Below are 22403 nucleotides of genomic sequence, written 5' to 3'. Positions count from 1 at the left end.
ACCCTTTGTATGTAGCATCCCCAGGCTGCGAGGAGCCACCAGAAATCAGAATGCAGGGCCAAAGCTCTCCACAAATCACTAGGGAAGCTTTGTCTTCAACTTCTCAGTCAAAGTCTTTTTGCCGTGAGGCTGCTGACAGCATTTTTACAAATGGAAGAAAATACATTGTGGTCTACAATTTTTTACAAAAGAGAGAAGAAAAATGGGAAAGGTAACCTCAAGAAGTCTATGGGAACTACTCTCACCTCAAGCTCTTCTTCTTTCACATGTATAAAAGTCATCCTTTCCATGAAAACAAAAAGTCATTGAATCTAATGTAAGTATAATTGACAATTTTAACAGTTCTTTAATTAATTTAAAAAATAAATTGAAAAAATATTATAGTTTTGTTTAGCTATAAATTGCAGCCTGAGAAATAGAAATTTCTACAGAATAAGTGGTTTCAAATTATCTTGGTTTAGTATAGTTATAACCCTCAGCCATGTCCTTCTCTTTAACACATTTATCAGGAACATTAATTATACTTGGGACATACAGTTCCATCAATAGCCATTCTTATTAATCTTACATTTCATTTCCTGGAACAATATTAACTACAGGGGGGAAAATTTAATAGTAAACAGTGTATAACCACATTGGGTTTAGCAATTAGTCCCAAAGAAGACACAAGATTTTCAACATGGGACCCTGTTATAAAGATTGTCTATTGTAACAAGGCTGCTGGATCAAGTGCAGATTGAATTATTTTTTAATTTTGCCAATACTGAGGTGAAATATCTATTATGAAATAATTCAAGTTCCATTTTCACTGTGGTAATTATGGAACAAAAATAGCATCCAACTGCTTTAGAAATCTGAAAGGAGTCAGCAGAAGTCTCCAGAGAAGTCCAGTAAGGTAATCTCGAACCTTTAAGCTCGGGAAAAAGAAAAATGGAAAACAAGAAAGGAAATCTTCCATCACAAAGTAACAAGATACGGTTGTCCCTTGACATTCATTGATTTGGGGGCACCTCCATGCTGACTCCCACCTAAAATCCATGAATGCTCAAGTCTCTCATATAAAATAGCATAGTATTTGCATGTAACCTATGCACATACTGGAGTGGGTTGTCATTCCCTTCTCCAGCAGATCTTCCTGACCTAGGGATCGAACTTTGGTCTCTTGAATTGTAGACAGATTCTTTATGGTCTGAGCTACCAAAGACCCTTAAATCATCTCTAGACTATATATAACACCTACTATAATAAACAGTTGTGAATACGATAAAATGCGAGGAAATAGTTACCTGTGCACAGCAAATCCAAGTTATGCTTTTGAGAACTTTCTGGACTTTTTTTCCCCCAATATGTTCCATGGGTGGTTAATTGGATTCAGAACCCGAGGATACAGAGGGCTGATTGTATAATTATTAGAACTGACAGGATGATCTAAATATAAAAGTCTCCCAGATTCTTAAAACTGTAGTGTCAAACCAAGATTAAAAATTCTCACAAGGACCAAGCACCAATTGAACTGATGGCCTGTCTAGCCAGGGATGGCTGGTACATTCACTTAAGCCATTGTTACAGTTTTGTCATGATCAGCATCAGGCATTCCTTCATTCTACTTTGCTTCAGTTTCTACTCTCCATGATGGAATTACAAGGAGTAGGGCATGGCCCTGAAGTCCTCAGTGAACAGAAGCTGGTCACACCTCCAGCGGTTAAGCATGAAGTGGTGGGCTGCAGGCAGAAGGCAGACATAGGTTCTCGCCTTGGCTCTGCCCACACTAACTGGGGAACTTAAGGGAAGTCACGTCACATCTCTAGACTTGAATTTCCTCAACTGGAAAATAAAGAGGTGGGAATCCATCACACCTAAAATTCTTCCTAGATTTCAAATACTGTGATTCTATGATTCTAATTACATAAAGAGAGGACTGGACCAAATGAATACTATAATTTTGTCTGGATTTTAAATCCTTGGGTATGTTTCACGTGGAGAAATGCACAAGGTTGCTATCAGGAAGTGTTTGTGGGATTTTATTTAATGGTTCCTTCTGATATCAGAAGGGAAAATACTCCCCTACTAAATGGAAAAAATGTTTAAACACACTTTTAGCAAGCAGCATAAAAATAGTCATTTCCCATAAAACTAAAAGCAGCAGCTCTGGGACATAGTCTAAGATTAAAGCATTGTCACAACGAAATATAAAGACACAACAAATCAACTGCCAAGTAAATCAATCAGTGACAGAAGACATTCTGTCCATTTTTGTGCAAAATAGAACAGGTTAAAACTTGAGTTCCAAAATTCACCTTCTAGATTTGGAATCCTTAATTCTCCTTTGGCTCAGCCCAGGTATTTCAGAGGTAAAAAACCTGCCTACCAATGCAGGAGATACCAGAGACACAAGTTTGATCCTGAGATCGGGAAGATCCTCTAGGGGAGGAAACACCAACCCACTCCAGCATTCTCGCCTGGGGATTCCCAAAGACAAAGGAGCCTGGCAGACTACAGTCCAGAGGGTCACAAAATGTCAGAGAGAACTGAGCAACTGAATTCATGTGCTCAGTCGTGTCTGACTCTGCAACCCCATGGATTGTAGCCCACCAGGCTCCTTCGTCCATGAGATTCTCCATGCGAGAATGCTGGAGTGGGTTGCCTTTTCCTCCCCTAGAGGATCTTCCCAATCCAGGGATCAAACCCAGGTCTCCTGCACTGCAGGCGAATGCTTTACCCTCTGAGTTACTAGGGAAGCTAGTACACACAAACTTCTCCATTCTTGGCTGTGAGACCCTGGGCAATCACTTTCTTTCTCTTAGTTTCTTCTTCCATAAAATAGGAATAATAGCAGTATCAGCCTCTTATGGTTGGTATAAGGATTCAACAAGATCATCCATTAAAGCTTTCAGCAGGATGCCTAGTGCACTACAGTCAGAAAAATACTAGCCACTGGTGTAATTAAAGTTATTTCTCCTATTTTTAACAATTTACTTTTTGGTTCCTTCAAGAGTTTGGCTTTGTAAATTACTAAGCATTCATTCCATGCAAGGAACCAGGCTGGAACTCTAGGGAGGACCAGGCAACCAGACTCGGCATCTCTTCCCAGCCTCCCCCACCCTCTTTCATTGCCTAAATCCTCCCTCCTTCACACCTTCTTGGATCTCCTCCTCAGGAGACACGAGCCCTCCGTCTGGCCAAGTGTCCCTCCTCAGTACCTCTGATGGTCCTTCCTCTACCACCATTCTTTCTCCACTGGTTTTTGGTCATCTGGTCACTTGTCATCTCCCTCACTTGACTGTGAGCAACTTAATGACAGATAACATGTCCAATCTCTGTAACTACCATAGGGATGAGTATACAGTTGACACTGGATAAAGTTTGCTGAGTGAGTGAATATACACATTAATTAATTTTATTCAATTACTCTAAATTAATCCATAAAATTTGCCTTGATTCATGGACCTGACATTCCAGGTTCCTAGGAAAATTGGAAGTGGTCAAACAGGAGATGGCAAGAGTGAACGTCGACATTCTAGGAATCAGCGCACTAAAATGGACTGAAATGGGTGAATTTAACTCAGATGACCATTATATCTACTACTATGGGCAGGAATCCCTTAGAAGAGATGGAGTAGCCATTATGGTCAACAAAAGAGTCCAAAACGCAGTACTTGAATGCAATCTCAAAAATGATAGAATGATCTCTGTTTGTTTCAAGGCAAACCACTCAATATCACAGTAATCCAAGCCTATGCCCCAACCAGTAATACTGAAGAAGCTCAAGTTGAACAGTTCTATGAAGACCTACAAGACCTTTTAGAACTAACACCCAAAAAAGATGTCCTGTTCATTATAGGGGAGTGGAATGCAAAAGTAGGAAGTCAAGAAACACCTGGAGTAACAGGAAAATTTGGCCTTGGAGTGTGGAATGAAGCAGGGCAAAAGGTAATAGAGTTTTGCCAAGAGAACACACTGGTCATAGCAAACGCCCTCTTCCAACAACACAAGAGAAGACTCTACACATGGACATCACCAGATGGTCAACACCGAAATCAGATTGATTATATTCTTTGCAGCCAAAGATGAAGAAGCCCTATACAGTCAGCAAAACCAAGACCGGAGCTGACTGTGGCTCAGATCATGAACTCCTTATTGACACATTCAGACTTAAAGTGAAGAAAGTTGGGAAAACCACTAGACCATTCAGGTATGACCTAAATCAAATCCCTTATGATTATACAGTGGAAGTGAGAAATAGATTTAAGGGACTAGATCTGATAGAGTGCCTGATGAACTATGGATGGAGGTTCATGACATTGTACAGGAGACAGGGATCAAGACCATCCCCATGGAAAAGAAATGCAAAAAAGCAAAATGGCTGTCTGGGGAGGCCTTACAAATAGCTGTGAAAATAAGAGAAGTGAAAAGCAAAGGAGAAAAGGAAAGATATAAGCATCTGAGTGCAGAGTTCCAAACAATAGCAAGGAGAGATAAGAAAGCCTTCCTCAGCAATCAATGCAAAGAAATAGAGGAAAACAAAAGAATGGGAAAGACTAGAGATCTCCTCAAGAAAATTGGAGATACCAAGGGAACATTTCATGCAAAGATGGGCTCGATGAAGGACAGAAATGGTATGGACCTAACAGAAGCAGAAGATATTAAGAAGAGGTGGCAAGAATACACAGAAGAACTGTACAAAAAAGAGCTTCATGATCCAGATAATCACAACGGTGTGATCACTCACCTAGAGCCAGATATCCTGGAATGTGAAGTCAAGTGGGCCTTAGAAAGCATCATTACGAACAAAGCTAGTGGAGGTGATAGAATTCCAATTGAGCTATTTCAAATCCTGAAAGATGATGCTATGAAAGTGCTGCACTCAATATGCCAGCAAATTTGGAAAACTCAGCAGTGGCCACAGGACTGGAAAAGGTCAGTTTTCATTCCAATCCCAAAGAAAGGCAATGCCAAGGAATGCTCAAACTACCGCACAAATGCACTCATCTCACACACTAGTACAGTAATGCTCAAAATTCTCCAAGCCAGGCTTCAGCAATACGTGAACCGTGAACTTCCTGATGTTCAAGCTGGTTTTAGAAAAGGCAGAGGAACCGGAGATCAAATTGCCAACATCTGCTGGATCATGGAAAAAGCAAGAGAGTTCCAGAAAAACATCTATTTCTGCTTTATTGACTATGCCAAAGCCTTTGACTGTGTGGATCACAATAAACTGTGGAAAACTCTGAAAGAGATGGAAATACCAGACCACCTGACCTGCCCCTTGAGAAACCTATATGCAGGTCAGGAAGCAACAGTTAGAACTGGACGTGGAACAACAGACTGGCTCCAAATAGGAAAAGGAGTCCGTCAAGGCTGTATATTGTCACCCTGCTTATTTAACTTCTATGCAGAGTACATCATGAGAAACACTGGGCTGGATGAAGCACAAGCTGGAATCAAGATTGCTGGGAGAAATATCAATCACCTCAGATATGCAGATGACAACACCCTTATGGCAGAAAGTGAAGAGGAACTCAAAAGCCTCTTGATGAAAGTGAAAGAGGAGAGTGAAAAAGTTGGCTTAAAGCTCAACATTCAGAAAACTAAGATCGTGGCATCTGGTCCCACCACTTCACGGGAAATAGATGGGGAAGCAGTGGAAACAGTGTCAGACTTTATTTTTTTGGGCTCCAAAATCACTGCAGATGGTGATTGCAGCCATGAAATTAAAAGACACTTACTCCTTGGAAGGAAAGTTATGACCAACCTAAATAGCATATTGAAAAGCAGAGATATTACTTTGCCAACAAAGGTCCGTCTAGTCAAGGCTATGGTTTTTCCAGTGGTCATGTATGGATGTGAGAGTTGGACTGTGAAGAAAGCTGAGCACAGAAGAATTGATGCTTTTGAACTGTGATGTTGGAGAAGACTCTTGAGAGTCCCTTGGACTGCAAGGAGATCCAACCAGTCCATCCTAAAGGAGATCAGTCCTGGGTGTTCATTGGAAGGACTGATGCTGAAGCTGAAACTCTAATACTTTGGCCACCTGATGTGAAGAACTGACTCGTTTGAAAAGACCCTGATGCTGGGAGGGATTGGGGGCAGGAGGAGAAGGGGAAAACAGAGGATGAGATGGATGGATCACATCACTGACTCAATGGACATGAGTTTGAGTGAACTCCGGGAGTTGGTGATGGACAGGGAGGCCTGGCATGCTGTGTGATTCATGGGGTCACAAAGAGTCTGACACGACTGAGTGACTGAACTGAACTGAATCCATAAAATAACAAAACAATAATTTCATTTTAATAATGACTTAATACTACATGACTGAATATTATTGTCATTTGGGGGGGATATTTAACAGTTTTTTTGATCATCAAAAAAGCAAGAGAGTTCCAGAAAACATCTATTTCTGCTTTCTTGACTATGCCAAAGCCTTTGACTGTGTGGATCACCACAAACTGTGGAAAATCCTGAAAGAGATGGAAATACCAGACCACCTAACCTGCCTTCTGAGAAATCCGTATGCAGGTCAGGAAGCAACAGTTAGAACTGGACATGAAACAACAGACTGGTTCCAAATCAGGAGAGGAGTACATCAAAGCTGTATATTGTCACCCTGCTTATTTTACTTATATGCAGAGTACATTATGAGAACTGCTGGGCTGGATGAAGCACAAGCTGGAATCAAGACTGCCAGGAGAAATATCAATCACCTCAGATATGCAGATGACACCACCCTTATGGCAGAAAGTGAAGAGGAACTAAAGAGCCTCTTGATGAAAGTGAAAAAGGAAAGTAAAAAAGTTGGCTTAAAGCTCAACATTCAGAAAATGAAGATCATGGCATCTGGTCCCATCACCTAATGGCAAATAGAAGGGGAAACAGTGGAAACAGTGGCTGACTTATTTTAGGCAGCTCCAAAATCACTGCAGATGGTGATTGCAGTCATGAAATTCAAAGACGCTTACTCCTTGGAAGGAAGTTATGACCAACCTAGACAGCATATTAAAAAGCAGAGACATTACTTTGCTGACAAAGGTCCATCTAGTCCAGGCTATGGTTTTTCCAGGGGTCATGTATGGATGTGAGAGTTGGACTATAAAGAAAGCTTAGTTCTGAAGAATTGATGCTTTTGAACTGTGGTGTTGGAGAAGACTCTTGAGAGTCCCCTTGGACTGCAAGGAGATCCAATCAGTCCATCCTTGGGAAATTAGTCCTGAATATTCATTGGAAGGACTGATGCTGAAGCTGAAACTCCAATACTTTGTCCACCTGAGGTGAAGAACTGACTCATTTGAAAAGACCCTGATGCTCGGAAAGATTGAAGGCAGGAGGAGAAGGGGACAACAGAGGATGAGATGGTTGGATAGCATCACCGACTCAATGGACTTGAATTTGAGCAAGCCCTGGGAGTGGGTGATGGACAGTGAGGCCTGGCATGCTGCAGTCCATGGGGTCGCAAACAGTCGGATACGACTGAGTGACTGAGCTGAACTGAACTGAACAGTTTTGTTTTTTTTTTAATTGAAGGATAATCGCTTTACCATGTTGTGTTGATTTCTGCCATATAGTATTACTGTTATTAATAATTAATTCTGAAGTCTGAAATGTTAGTGGCTCAGTCATGTCTGGCTCTTTGCAACCCCATAGACTGTAGCCCACCAGGCTCCTCTGTCCATGAGCTTCTCCAGGTAAGAATGCTGGAGTGTGTTCCAATTTCCTTCTCCAGGGAATCTTCCTGACCCAGGGATTGAACCCAGTTCTCCTGCATTTCAGGCATATTCTTTGCTGCCTAAGCCACCAGGGAAGCCCCTATAATTAATTGGTAACAATTAAATAGATAGGGGAGACAAATCTATCCACGACTATAGTGAAAGGCATTCCATGGTTATTTCCATAATAGAGATACCCAAGAAGGTGCTCCACCTGCACAATAACACTGAAAGAATGCCAAGGGGGAAACTCATCTGGCAAAAGAGGCATTGGAACTGAGCTCTGACTTTTGTGTACCCTCAGTCTAACATAGGTGGGACAAGAAGAAAGAAAGGTACATGAGGGAGATGACTGAACAACAGAAGTGGGAAATGTGCCCGTTCAGACTTGGTTTTGAACAAGAGCTTCATGGAGTGGAGCTGAGCTGAGTGGAGTGGAGGAGATGAGTTGGAATCAAATGACAAGGTCTTTGAACGCTGCACTACAGAATATGCCTCTGTTCTGTGATGAGGAGAAGCTACTAAAGGCTTTGAAGCAGAGGAAGGACCCAATCAAATGCATACTTTGGGTAGGAAGCTCAGGTAAACTGGAAAATTTGAGTTTGTAAGCTCAAAATCTGCAAAACCTGGACAGAATTATTACAGCCATAACAGAGAGCTGGTTGAGTGCAGAGAAAGGAGAGAAGGACGTGAGAAGCATTGGAGAAGGAGCGTCTTTGTGTGTTTTCAAGACCTGCAAATGGATGCCTTGTACCACCTTTCTGTGAAATATACAGTTGTCCAACTTTAAAAACACCAGAACCTGTGAATGCTTCCACCAGCCACCTGACATCTTGGCTAGCATTTTCTAATGTCAAACACAGATGCCTTTGATGAGCGTTGGGCTTGTTATGGAAAAGCAACTTTGATCTCACTGATCTCAACTACTGAGCCTCAGACACAAAGAACCAGAGAGCCCTGGGCCTGTGGGCAGATGGTGCTTCATTATGTGGCACCTAGATCATCTTGTGGACATCAGAGGAGCCCTGTGCTCACTTCTAACCTGAGGATCTACAGGTATACATGTTTCTGTGATTTCAAAGGCTTGCTTTTAGCAGATTCCGGGCAGAGTCACACAGGGAAGATTGAGCAATAAGGGAACTTTACCAAGCTGAACCCAAACTGCTGATGTGCCAAGGTCAGGTGCCTGGATGCCCGTTTCCCTCATCAATGAATAAGTCTTCTAATTCTATCTACAGAAAGAATTCTGCAAACACTTCCCAACAGAAAGGAGTACACAGGGAGAGTTTTAATTAAGCCCTCCACATTAAAATGTTCGAGGAACTTTCCAAAAACATAACTGGAAATCTGGCGCAATCAATCAATTATCCTGATATTGATATTTAGAGGTTATATCAACAATGCTAGAGTCTGGGTGTGTGGCAACGATCAGAAGAACTGAAGAGAAGCGAACCCTACTGAGGGGAAGGTTCAAAGACTTCAGTTACCTTCAGCTGTCTAAACCTTTGACAAAAACCCAAATCATGCCCACTAATCGGCATAGGTACGTACACTTGACTCTTGAACCAACACGGGGATTGTGGGTGCCAATCGACTGCAATTTAATTAAAAATATTCCTAGTATAACTTATAGTCTGCCTCCATATCTGTGGTTCCTTCTGTATGCCTATTTCAGCATCTGTGGATTCAGCCAACAGAAGATTATGTAGCACCATAGAACTTAATACTGAAACCATCCACCTATGCATGAATATGAGCAGTTCAAACTTGTGTTGCTTGAGGGTCAACTGTATTTACATCCCTATTTTAGGTCATTTCCCAACTTCCTCTTCATATCCAGTGGCAAAAGCCTGCAGCCTCATACTCTTAGTGCAACTGCGTGCTTTATACATTATTTTGGAAAGATGAGGAGTAGAAATTAATGCTACTGTCATTTTTCTCTTTGGCATTCCTTTCTCTCTCTGCTTCTGAAACCCAAGTGGCTCAGTGAAATGGAGACTCGGAAAGCAGGCAGTCCTGGGTCTGAATAGTTCTCCTCAGGGTCAGAACACAGCCTGGGGCCGCTGTGATGGACAGGTCTAGGAAGATTAAATGTGATAAAGCTTTCAGAAATGCTGGGAGACCGTGACTCAGCGGACTACCCAAGAGGAAAGCCCATGGAGTTTTGCTGTTTTGTTTTGTTCTCTTAATTGCTTATTTGCGCTTCACTCCCAGAGCAGACATCAACACTGCTGAGATATGGCCCAGGTCTCTGTAGTTTTTTTAATCATCTGGGTGATTCTGAAATCATCCTTGATCCAAATGTGCAGCCGGGTTGAAAATCAACTTTTCTAGATACTCTGTACATTCTGGCTTCTATCCCTCTTTAGTCTCTCCATCCTTCTTTCCAGATCACAGAGAAAGCCTCTCCTTACCTTATACGTCATAGCTTTCCCATGTTTACCTGAGTTTCAACTACTTCCCTCTCTGGAATTGCTTCAGTCCAGAGTATTTTACGTCTTTCGCTCTTTTTTTTTTTTTAATTGATTTACTTTTTTTTTTTTTTTACTTGGGGTTTACTACAGCTGCTTGGTTTCATTTTGCTCACACAGTAGCTGGCATATACTAAGCATTTCGAAAAATCCTAGCTGCCTGTTTCCTTTAGGTTGGAAAAGTTTAACTTCTAATCGCAACAGGGTGTTAAATCTGGTCCCTTGAAGGCAAAACAAACACACATAGGGAAGTTACAAACACTCCAGACTCTTAAAGAGCTCTCATATTCACCTTCTTCTGTGTAGAGTAGTCAATTCTCCATCAGAGAAGTAATAAAAAATTGTGGCTGGCTATGTGCTGGGCATGTTGAAAGTCCTTGACATCTCTGAACTAGTTTAATCTTCCCAACTACCAAAAGATGTAGGGCCTATTTTGATTGGCATTTTACAGATGAGTAAACTGAGGCATGTGGAGTCAGAGATTACAACTAGACAGGGATTGAGAAGGTGCTTGTCTCCCAAACCAGTGCCTTCATCACTCTATTATATACAATCTTATTTCAGTTCTTGCAGTTACCTTCTATCAAGGCACTACAATCATTGAGTTAGTGGATACTGAATCATCACTCCTAGGGGAAATACAGGGTTAGGTTCTTGAGAGCCTCTAGTTGTAACATTTTCATCAACCAAACAATATACAGCCTTGGTTCGTCTCTGTGTGTGTTTCTGTTTAAAGACATCTTATTTAACATACATGGCTGGTTTGTCGACAATAAAATCATGGCCAACCGCACTATAACCCATGCTGAGCGAAGTTTATCTAACCTGTACTTTCTCCATAAGGCATGTCACAGCCTTCTTGCACTTAGGAATGCTAGACAGCACTTCAGCACTAGGCTTTCTAAAGAGCAAAATCACTAAATGAAAAGCACAAAAATGCAAACACACACAAAGTGGCAGTAAATAGACCTCAACCAGGACACTTGTTTACAGTCTGAGATCTGAAACAAGCGGGCAGAGCTCGCCTGGTTTGACCTCAGCGGGGAACGTGCATGTCGGATGACTCAAATTTTTCACTACTTTGTGCATGGCCCGTGCTGCTGCGAATGACCGAGAAAGTGCCCGAGAGTACTGACTGATTGGAAGGTGACAAAAAATGTCAGTGAGCAGGTGAATTTGTAAATGTGCAGTCCATGAATAATGGGAATCAATGAACTTGAAATGCCTGGTGAAGGAAAGGGAATTCTCAAACTCCTCACATTCTTCCAATCCCATCTAAAGATCTCTTCCTGACAGGCCTTTCTCCCTGCAAGAGGCCAGAGGGAATCAGGGTAACTGGTACTTCCCGCCTACCACGTTTCTAGGCACTTCATGTGCCATGCACTTTGCTAAGGGCTCAGAGAAATACTGTGATGAATAAGATCGGCTTTCTGTTCGGACCAGAGCTCAGGGGTTCTTCCCATTAGAAATCCAAGAAGCTTCTGGAGGCCTCTCAGGTTTTGTCAGATAACTGAAGAAAATATCTTCTCATTATAACTAAATTGAATCTTGCATTCAAATTAGAATGCAAGATTAGAATGCACTTCTCTCTCTGAAGTGCCTGAAATAGTCCAGCAGAAACAGGTCTTCAAAAAAAAAAAAAAGAAGTCAAACTAGCAGCTTCCCAGGTGGCTCAGTGGGTAAAGAACCCACCTGCAATGCATAAGACGCAAAAGACGTAGGTTCAATCCCTGGGTCAGAAGGATCCCTTGGAGAAGGAAATGGCAACCCACTCCAGTATCTTGCCTAGGAAATCCCATGGACAGAGGAGCCTGACGACTAAAGTCTATGGGGTCGCAAAGAACAGCTCAGCAACCAAAACAACAAAAACAGCCTTTAAAATCAAGTACTTTTCTGACAATGTTGTACAGCAAAATTTATGCCAAAAAAAAAAAAAAAACTAACACTTAAAAAAACATCAAGTAAAATGAATCATGGACGGATCTATGACTGTTAAAAAAAAAAAAGAGTGTTTTTGTTGACAAGTGGGAAATTATAATCGGCTGTATATGGGTAGTGTAAGTTCATGTGGATATAGGCTTCTGAAATGTAGACCGCCAGAAGACAATAGCCAAGGCTGCACTTTCTGTCACCTCCTTGACAAATCCACATGCAGAAGACTGTGGCCCTGGGATTGCAGCCATCCATGTGGTAAGGCTCCTGGCTGCTCCGTGCTAACACTGATGTGTGAACTGCTAGGAATATAAACACACGTTTTATTCCATCTATGCCTCTGGTGAACTTACACACTTTGGAACAAGTGTGTAGTTAGCCAAATGAATGAATGAATGAATAAACTGCCGGAAGTGAAATTTTTGTCCTGAATTTTTGTTAAGCATCTCTCCTTAGAGACAAGAAAAAAAATCATTTTTGAAACTATTACTGTTGTTAATGCCACTTTTAACGTCATGACTAGGTTATTAAGGCATATTCTTACACCACCGGCCTTCCTAAGCTAGGGAGGAATTCTGCTGAGCCCTGTTCCAAATTTTATTAAAATAACAGACGACACAGGTCAATAAAGAAATAACCAGAAAAGATGGAAGGAAAAATCTGGGACTACACAGATGGAGTGACTAAAACAGAAAAGAGAGAAAGAAAGCTGGATAGCGGAAAAGAAGCCAAGAAATGTTTAAAGGGAAGAACGTTAGAAAACAGAGCAAAGAAACAAAATAGGAGAAGGGACTATTAAAACAAAGATCAGTGGAGGAAAGAGAAAGGATGCCAATGCACAAATGGTTATTTCTAACATTATTTGGTTGCAGGGAATCAAAAGAGAATTATCTTTTACTTTCAGGGTCTTAAAAGAAATTCCAAGTCTTTATGTGAGAGAAGTGAGTCGTGAATTGATTTGCCAAGAAAACTGCCCAGGAAGTAGTGCCTCGCAGGCACACACAAGACAGGTGTTGTGTCCCTGCACCCACCACTGCTGGGGACAAGAGGAAAAGAGGGTGAGGGATGCAATCTAGACAGAACCTCAACTACAGAGCAGGAGCCTCTGGCCAGGCAGCTCTGTAGCTGCCAAGCTGAAGTTGCAACTCTGAACATGAAACCCTCAGGGGTCTCTGGCTCCTCTTGGAAGTGATACTTTGGGGGAACCCTCAAAAAGAAGGACCCCCATGTGAAACTTTTGAGGGCTCATTGGGAAATGTCTAGTTCTGAAATTTTCTTAATTAAGTTTCATTGAATGACTCTAATTTTCTCAAGCCTAAACCACCGGAGTTTCAGAAAGCAGAAAATGACAAGACGGAGTTGCCTACTACCCCCTGAAAGATGACACATTTGATTCAAGGAGATGTCATGGGAACATACTAAGGAGGCACTGTGTTCCCCTAAAAGGTTCAGGAGAGAAATAAAGAAAGAAAGCAATCCAGGCTTGTTTGGATTGTTCTTTTTGAATTTCTGTATGGCAATGAGAGGCACTTAATAGATTTGGGATATCCGTGTCATTGACAGTATTATTATGGAAAATTTTGACTATGTATCTAAATTATATCACCATAGAAATGAGCAAAGTACGTTAAAAATGTTTGATTTCTATCTGGATAGATATCTCCAGGCTACATGATGGACATTCAGAAACACTGCCTACCCAAGTTGACATCAGCACCTCATTGCTGCTAACCCACCGCCATCATCTTCACCATCCCCTCCTTCCTCTGCCAACACCACCGTCATCGTGGCTTCCATGTCACACCACCGTATCTATTAAGAACCTATTTAAGAATCTCAGAAGCTCAGTAAATTGAAACGATCGAACTAAACTTTGTATAAGATTTATTTTGCATAATATTAAACACCGATTTTGATTAAAATCCTAGTCTTCCTCATTAACCCAGGTGCAAAACAATGACTGACTACAGAATTGTGAAATAATTGTCTTCTAGCATTGAGATCTAAGTCACTGAGAGTTTACAATGGATTAGGCACTATTTTTTTTTAAAAAGTCTGCAGTATTTTGTTTAAGCTTTACAATCATCCTAAATGAAGAGAATTTGATTGTCTCGTTTTTTAAAAAAAGGGAGAAACTGAGGACTGGGCAATTTGGTTGAGCTCTCACAGGTGGCCCACTGTCGAGCTGAGATTGGGTGCCTAGCAGTTTGAGTCCAGAGTCATTGCTCTTAGCTACTACACCTTACTAAATAAATCTTTTACTCAATCATTCTTGATGTCTGTGGAGTCAATCCTAGTGTTTCTGATTAAATTATCACTTTGTTAAAATAGATAAAATTTTGTCAATTGGGACCAAAATAGTTGCCTTTCTAGCCTTTGTATTTTTAACAGGGTCTAAACACATACACATAATTAAAACTGTTGTTGATTTATGTTAAACATCCCCCCCTCATAATGCCTACTAATATTCTCAAAGATGAGAACTCGGCAGTCGTTTCTTCTCTCATGAGGTCAAGAATATCATAAAGGTGTTTGCAGTCACCTCCAGCCCAGTTCAATCCTTAGATTTCAGATGACACTGTGAGAATATGTTTTAGAGATAGAGTATGGGAAGCTCAGACACACTTCTTAAAAACTGACTTTACAGGTTAACTCATCAGCAGAGTTTAAAATGTAAAATAAAACTACTCGATGATTTTGGTGGACTGCCTCCGTTTCATAAAATTCTCTACACTTTCACTTTAGCTGGTTTGTGTTCAAGTGGCTGAATTCTGGGGACTTACATAGCACTTTCTTTGGAGTATGCATTTTGGTTCTAAACAGTTACGGCACTGTTTTCCTTTCTTCGATAAGCAAACTGGGACTTGGAATTAAACAAAATGAGTAATTTGCTTTTACCCATTCAATGTAACCTAGAGAAGAAGGGAACATACTTAGACCGCTGCCTTCTCTACTGGGTCCTTCTAAAGTTACATTAAAAATAATACTGAAGTCATTGGAAGGATTTAGATTTATTATCTTTTTGCTGAGTACACATTTTAGAAAAAATATAATTCATATACTTCCTTATATAAAACTATTTTCACATAATCAGGGTTTTGACTTTTTAAAAAATGTATGTATAAGATAGATGTTCTTTATGAAAACCCAGACTGCAAACAAATGTTGCAGATGGTAATAAAGATTTTATTTAAATTTGGCTTCCACAGAAAATGAGTTTATATTATCATCAATCTATATTTGTAGTGAAACTCCTGACCATTTAAGTCAGTTCTTTCCTACAGTATTTTTTGAGCTTATAAAAGCACCAGAACAAATATTAACATGTGAATAAAGTCGCTTGTATAGCTTATGCATTGCTTTTACATATACTAGCTCACCAAAAGTACTACTATCTTACCCTTATTGAAAAGTTTGATATCTTTTATAGTTTTTCCTGTATCTACGGTTCTTGCCATGGTCAGTTTCTTACCCCTGTCTTTCATATCCTTCAAATTTATAAGAAACCAAAATGCTGAACCTGAATTTTCCTAAATTATGAATTTTACATCTTAAATACATTCACAAAAGCAATTCAGAGATCCAAATTAGCTGAGTGTGAGAAAGACTAGAATAAGTGACAATTATCTTTCAGGGGCTTTCTACCAAACAGGTACAAGCCACATAGAGTAGGTGAAAATGAAATGGGGTTTTAAGATGTGATCCTGTTTCAATCTAAAATATATTCATTCTTGAAGCAATATGTGGCTCCTTAAACTACTCGTAGATCCACATAATCAGGTACACAGTAACAATTTAAATAACTGAAAAAAAGTAAGAGCAGGAAAAAAGGGTGCTAAGATATTACCTAACTACAAAGAAACAATTACTGAAAACTTGAAACTTAACCATTCAAACCTCTCTCTAGAAGTGAGCCTTGCTTAAAGTTGAAAAATAGTTTAAAAGTTCACCGATGCACAAACTAGGCACTGACAATATGCATACAGCCAGAAGACAAATTTCTAGGGCTTTGGCTTTGATGTAAAAGTTTGGATATTGGTCAATTTTTTGCAAAAGAGGGCAATATTTCACCTCTAAGAATACTGATAAGACTGAAACCAGCATGGAGTATTATATACCTCACTTGAATTTTTAAAACATAGTGGATATAATTAATTTTCTTCTTCAGTTTTATTCAAACCTTCTAAGATGTTTAAACATGCTAAGGAACCCAGGATAAGGTAACTCCCACTTGCCTTCATCATGAAATTTTAGCTAAGACATATTTTGCAGGTCACCGCTTGCCTATTTACAAATTCATTCCCTTTCAATAACAATTTGTTGGGATATATAACCATCTTTCTCCCATTACTATATGCCCAGGGCAGTCTTATCTGTTACATTTCTTCATATGTAGATAAGGCTGCATATTATGGCCAACAGAAGAAACCACCCGTAGCATCTTAATGATAAAATGATGTGAACTTCACATAAATTCTTTGAACATCCCAGTGGGACATTTAGTTGGACAATCCACACAATAGCATTTTACAAATGGAAAAGTTAAGAATAAACTTAAGTAATAAAGGGTAACCTAACTGACCTAAAGTCACCAGCTGATTTGTAAGCAAAAAATAAAATAGAAACAATCAAAACTGTTTTTTTGGTTTGTGTCTATAAAACAACCAGGCACTTACCTGGTTTATACTGACCATAACATTTTAGGTCAGTAGCTTTCAAACTTCTTTACCTCAAACCAGAGTAAGAAATACATTTTAATCACAGCCAGCACACTTAAGCATGGATAATTAAAATAGTCAGGGAACAAAATCTGCTCTTATTAGACATTACCCACTTGAGTATTTTCTATTTTTTTTAATATTTCATTCCTTTAAAAAAATGTTCTAGACTCACTAAACTAATCTCATGATCCTCTGGATCATGACAAGCCATCTAAAAACACTTGCTTTCGGCCCCAAAACTTTTGATAACTATTGAAGAAAACTAAGGGTTCCTAAAAGAATCTAACCAGCTCTTTTCTTTTCACCCAGTCATTCAAACAGTAAAACTGAGAGGGGGAGAATATTACGTGACGTCTGTCTATTTAAAATAATTCTATTTCATAGAGTCTTCTTTTCCTCCATGGGTAATAAAAGGCAAAATTCAAACATCAAAAAAAGGATGTTATGGAAAATAAATGCCAAAGGAAAAAATTATTCTAAAAATGAATTTCCATCCAGAATCCCATACAGAGTTTTTTATCTTTATTATTTTTGAAAGTTCCCTTTTTCTTTTTTTAAAAGTACAAGAATATTATCTAATGCAAAAAGTTTAAGATGGGGCATATTATAGGGATATTATTTGCCACTGGGATGATGAACAATTTTGAATAAAATGTGATCCCCTCTTCATTTGACCATGCTCACTTTGTAATTACTGGCAAGGCAGTAAATAATCCACTGAGAAGCAGTCTCATTAGTGCCCATTGAAATTCAGTGGCATTAATTTGCAATAAAAGAACTGAAAATTAAATGGAAAAGAAAATAGTTTCTGGAGTCTACCAGGAGGTTATGGAACTCACATCATACCAATGCCTTCCTTCACATCAAGGAGTTTAAAAGGTGTGAATCAGACTTAATCGTTAGATTTTGTTCTAACACTTTAAAAAAAAAAAAAAAGCAGGCAGAATAAATTCTTTTTCATTTTCCATTTTAACCCTGAATTAAAACAAGTTAAATGAATTTGACAGACACCAACTTGTGAAAGTTTTGTTCATCCTAGTGAGTCTTCTAAGGAATAACTCAGGCTGGACCTGCCTGGCTGTGGGGTGTTCTAAAGTCTTTTGAGGGGCTAAAGGATGTGGGGTGTGCTCAGATAGCCCATGATCCCCCCTTCAAATTTTCTGGGGCCACCTGGCACCTTCCTCCTACTGCTTCTACTATAAATCTCTCTGGAAATAGAACACTGAATGGAAAATCATCCCAGCTTGCAATATAGAAGGGTCTGGGTTAAGGATGACAGGCAGGTCCAGACACCAGTGTACAATCAGGCAGTGCCTAACTCAGTGCCCAGCCACGTGGGTACCCTGAGGTCTCTCAAACCCACTCCAGGGCACCCCTGTCCAGCAGCACCTAGAGCACTGGTATTCCCCAGGACCACCTGCCTAAGCCCTTTTGGAGTCCACCAGGAAAAGAAGGGAGAAATTGTCAAAGGGAAAATGAGAGCAAGAAGGGAGAAGGAAAGTGTCATCTCTACGAAAAAGAAAAGAAAAAAAGAGAAAAAACGAAGACACAACATATTTGCCTCTAAGTCACGAAAGTGTCCCTGTGTGCCCTGAACCATCTGCTTCTTCCCCTGAAGGAAAAGCACAGAACCGGGCTGAACTCGGGCACAGCACTCCCGGGGGCATTCTGTGCCCCGTAGGCCAGAAATGAAACTTAGCTGGCAGGAAAGTATTTCAAAACACTCATGCTTCGATGTGGCATGTTTCAAACTCACAGGACACTTATAAATCTCGGGATGTCAGAAGTCTTCTGCCAGCACTGGGCTCTGACATGGACTCAGCCCGGGAAACTCAGAAATCAGAAAACTCCTTAAGACCCATCCAACTCTAGGGTCTTCCGAGGGGCGCGTTTCAGCCCCGCAGCCCTCCTAGGTGGGACGCGGGAAAGACTTGCGAGGAATCGCTCCCCGAGGAAATTACCTTTGCCACCACCATAGTCACCATTCTCAGAGCGTGCGTATTTCCAACCCGAAAGTCGAGCAGCAGGGAAATTTGGCACGCACAGTAAAACAAAATTGTTAAATACTACTACTAATATAAATAAATAACATTCTGAGCTCAGCGAGTCCCAAACACCTCCAGCCTTAAGTACCAAAGCGGGACCTTTTCTAGGGACTCAAAGCACCTTACGTGTATTGGCTCTGGGGTGGCCCCCTCCCCAACTAAAAAAACCTCTGCTTTGCACGGTTTTCCAATATTTGTTTAATTAGGAAGCACACGGGGTTTTAGATCTGCGTCTCAGGCAGACATGGGGGTGGCGGGGGGCGGTGGAGAAGGAAAAAAATTAAAAATTAAAAAAAAAATTTTTTTTTTTTTTTTAAGCTTCTGGGCCAGAGAACTTGACTCTCGAGAACACGAGATGCACCCGAGATCCCAGGCCGGGCGGCGCGCTAGCCCTCGGGTCGCGCGGCCCCGGCTCGGGCTGCGGCTGCGGCCGGGCGCCCAGCCCCGCGGCCTGCTGGCCCCCCTCCCTCCGCGCCTCGCGGCCCCTCGCCCCCGCTCCCTCCCGCCGCCCGGCGCGCGGCGACCACCCCGACGGGGCGCGGCGGGCGGCGCGGGTTACCTGTAGTAGGCGGGAGGGCCGGCTTCGCGCACCGCATAGCCGCTCGACTCGTTCTCCAGGTAATAGGGCACCTGTTGGCCGTGCGGGTGCAGGAAGGGCGAGAGGGGCTGCGGAGGCGGGTGTAGCAGCACCAGCGGGCTCGGAGACACGCTGTTGAGCGGCGGGAAGGCCCCCAGGCCGTTGGCGCCGAACGCCGCCGCCTCGGACCCGGGGCCGTAGGGGAGGCCCGACTGGCCGTAGACGGGCGCGGAGGCGGGGGCCGCGGCGTTGAAGTCGTACGCGGCGCCCTCGGGGTAGTTGTACACGGCGGGCTTGCTGCTGTCCATGTACACCTCGCCCAGGGGCCGCTCTAGGGGGATCTTGAGCTGCGGGCGGTTCAGGGGCTCCAGCTCGTTGGCTTGGATCTGGTGCAGCAGGGCCATGCCGGACGCTTTGGTGTGCAGGGTCATGGTCATGATGAGCGGCCGCGGGCCGGCCGCAGACCGTCTCCCCCCGCGGCAGAGGGCTCAGCAGCCGGCCGGCCACCTGGAAGAAGAGCACAGCCCGCGGTTAGAGGCGGCGCAGCGCATGTCCCGCCGCGACGCGAGCGCCGGCTGGGCCCCAGCGAGCCGGCCCCGTCCCGAGGAGCGCGGCGGCGGCCGGAGGCGAGCAAGTGCAGCCCTGCGCGAGCGCGCTCTGCCAACTCGCGGGCTCGGGTCTCCAACTTTAAGTACCGCTCTCCCGAGCTCAAAGGCATGACAAAGGTGCTGGCCCCCGGCCAGGGGCTGCTGCCTGGCCCTGACGTTGCCTTCAACATCACTCCAGGCGCGCAACTCGTTTTGGAGCGATCCCAAAGAGCAGCTTCCCTGAACTTTACTTTACTTGCCGCTGCTGGATAGAGGCTGGATTTCACGGCAGGAGGGCGGGGGCGCCGAGGGATCTCCTAAAGGTGGCCCGGAGAAGACGGGTTTCAAACCAACTCGGAAGACTCATCCCGGGGCCAGCTTTCTCTAACGTGCTACCTTATGTGCCCCGTGCCAGGCTCCAATCTATCTCTGTTTGTCTCCCGTGCTGTTTGATTCACGCTCCTCGTTGGCTGGAAATACGTAGTGTGTACATAGAATGACCCTGGGGAGGACCACTCTGTAACTGAGATATGGCAGATAGAGTAGGGTGTGCGGTTGCCCGTGCAGACAGCTATATTTAGCAGCTGCAGAGACTGATCGCAGGCATCCGGGGAAAGAGGGCGGAGATTCAAGGTGTACGTATAGGAAGAGCCGAGTTTTGCCTTCAGGAGAGTGCTACCTGACCTCAGTTTCCCTCGTCTAAAAAATTCTCCCGAAGTGGTCGCCTCCAGCCGCGATCTTCCGAGATTCTCCCGGCCCGCTTTGTCTGTGTCGGACCACAGTACTGTACTTGTGTCCATTAGGAATTCTAATGTGAATGACGATTTACCAAAACCTTTCCGTTAGGAGGACATGGGTCTTCATGCTTTCCACGGACTATGCAACCAGAACTTCAGAAAACTGAATATGAAATGTGACCCTTCCATAAAAAAAAACAGAACCTCAGGTCATTAACCACATCTTTAGCAATTATGTTGTACTGATGATCTCAGCAACAAATTTTGAAAGTCAGTGATGCCTTTCTGTTCCTTTGGACTAGGATATGCAGATTCAAATATCCAGATTGAAAAAGAAACAGGAAAAAGTTTGGTACTGCATTAAAAGTTAAACCTGCTCAAGTACATTATATATGTATATATAATATATTAGAATAAATTATATAATATATAATGTGTGTATATATATAATGTATGTGTATAAATATATATTTAAAAATTATGGTAAATACATTGTGCACCTATAATCATGGACAGTTTATACTTTTTAATAAACTTCCTTGTCCCCAGTCTAATAAACTCTGATACAACTGCTACTTGGCTTTAATTGCTATCCCAAACACCTGACGGAATACCTGACAAAATTTCTGTGTCATATGTAAATGCCAAAGATGCCATCACTGACAGTAATATCTGGGGATATCTTTATACTAATAAGTACATGGTTACCTAATTCTTATAAGAACAGACAGAGCATTTGGGGATAATATGCAGATATAGCTGATTTACTATGAAGCCAAAACTGAGCTCAGCATCCATAAGTATAACTAGAATTATAAGCAAAGAAAGGGTTAAAAACACATTAGATGAATCACAGATATTTCTCTTTATGGCCAGCAACCATTACTTTCCAAAGCAATCTTTTTACAGATGACTTCGTTTCCGTAAATCACACTTTCAATTTTCAAACATCTTAAGAAAAAAAAAAAAAAAAACACCATGCACAAGCACTTCAGAGGACTCTGAAAAATCTGAACCTGCCGAATTCTATGCAAATTACACAAAGAACCCTACGGGTCCTGAAAGCAGAAGGAGATGCACACACAAACCCAGGGAAAACAGCAAATCCTTATCTCCCTGCTCGGATACAGACACTGGTCAGAAAGGTGAGTTGCTTTCTCAAAATGCTAAAGCTGCAAAGAGAAATCAAAACAGTCCTACCCTGCTGGATCAAGAGCGTCTTTCCAGAAATGTTCCATGGGCTTGTAGAAGTCAAGGGCTGAGACAGTTAGAAGGAAGGGAAGACTGCGCTCCCATGTGCCTGTGGCTCCGGGTGTGAGCAAGGCAGAGCGTGTGGGGATGTGTTTGCATGTGGGATGGCAGGGAATCGGGAAGCAGCCAGTAGGCAGGGCACTTGGCAGCCCCTCCCGGCAGACAGAGCAGCTGGGCTGCCGCACAGAGCTGGATGAATGGCAGTGGAGAGTAAGGAGAGGCTTGCTGTCTGCTCACGGGGAGCAGGGTGGCACACTCAAGTCAGCGTTATTGGATGGAACCAACACTCCCAAGCCTTTCTGCTCTTTCTACCTGAAGCCTAGCAAGTGTGCCACGCTTTCTGCTGCCATCCAAGGCAAGAGGGAAAGCGGGCTTGCTG

At 42.3% G+C, this 22403-nt stretch overlaps 1 protein-coding gene across 3 annotated transcripts in view; it reads right to left on the bottom strand.

The window, feature by feature from the left end:
• The window catches only part of ESR1 (estrogen receptor 1), a 410506-nt gene that overhangs the window by 268812 nt on the left and 119291 nt on the right, over positions 1-22403 (bottom strand). The window contains exons 1-2 of one of the 3 annotated variants that reach the window (XM_027551866.1): positions 21974-22143; positions 19432-19956 (exon numbers count right to left, since the gene is read on the bottom strand). In XM_027551866.1, coding sequence (XP_027407667.1) covers positions 19432-19886 — 455 coding nt within the window. In that variant the 5' untranslated portion in view covers positions 19887-19956; positions 21974-22143. Of the gene's footprint in view, positions 1-19431; positions 19957-20432; positions 20571-21973; positions 22144-22403 lie in introns of those variants that run through there. The other 2 variants (XM_027551867.1, XM_027551868.1) reach the window with 2 other exon arrangements.

The sequence above is a fragment of the Bos indicus x Bos taurus genome, chromosome 9, assembly GCF_003369695.1.
Source record: "Bos indicus x Bos taurus breed Angus x Brahman F1 hybrid chromosome 9, Bos_hybrid_MaternalHap_v2.0, whole genome shotgun sequence".
Lineage (NCBI taxonomy): Eukaryota > Metazoa > Chordata > Mammalia > Artiodactyla > Bovidae > Bos > Bos indicus x Bos taurus.
Note: the sequence above shows the minus strand (reverse complement) of the source record. Positions and strands in the feature narration are given on the sequence as shown.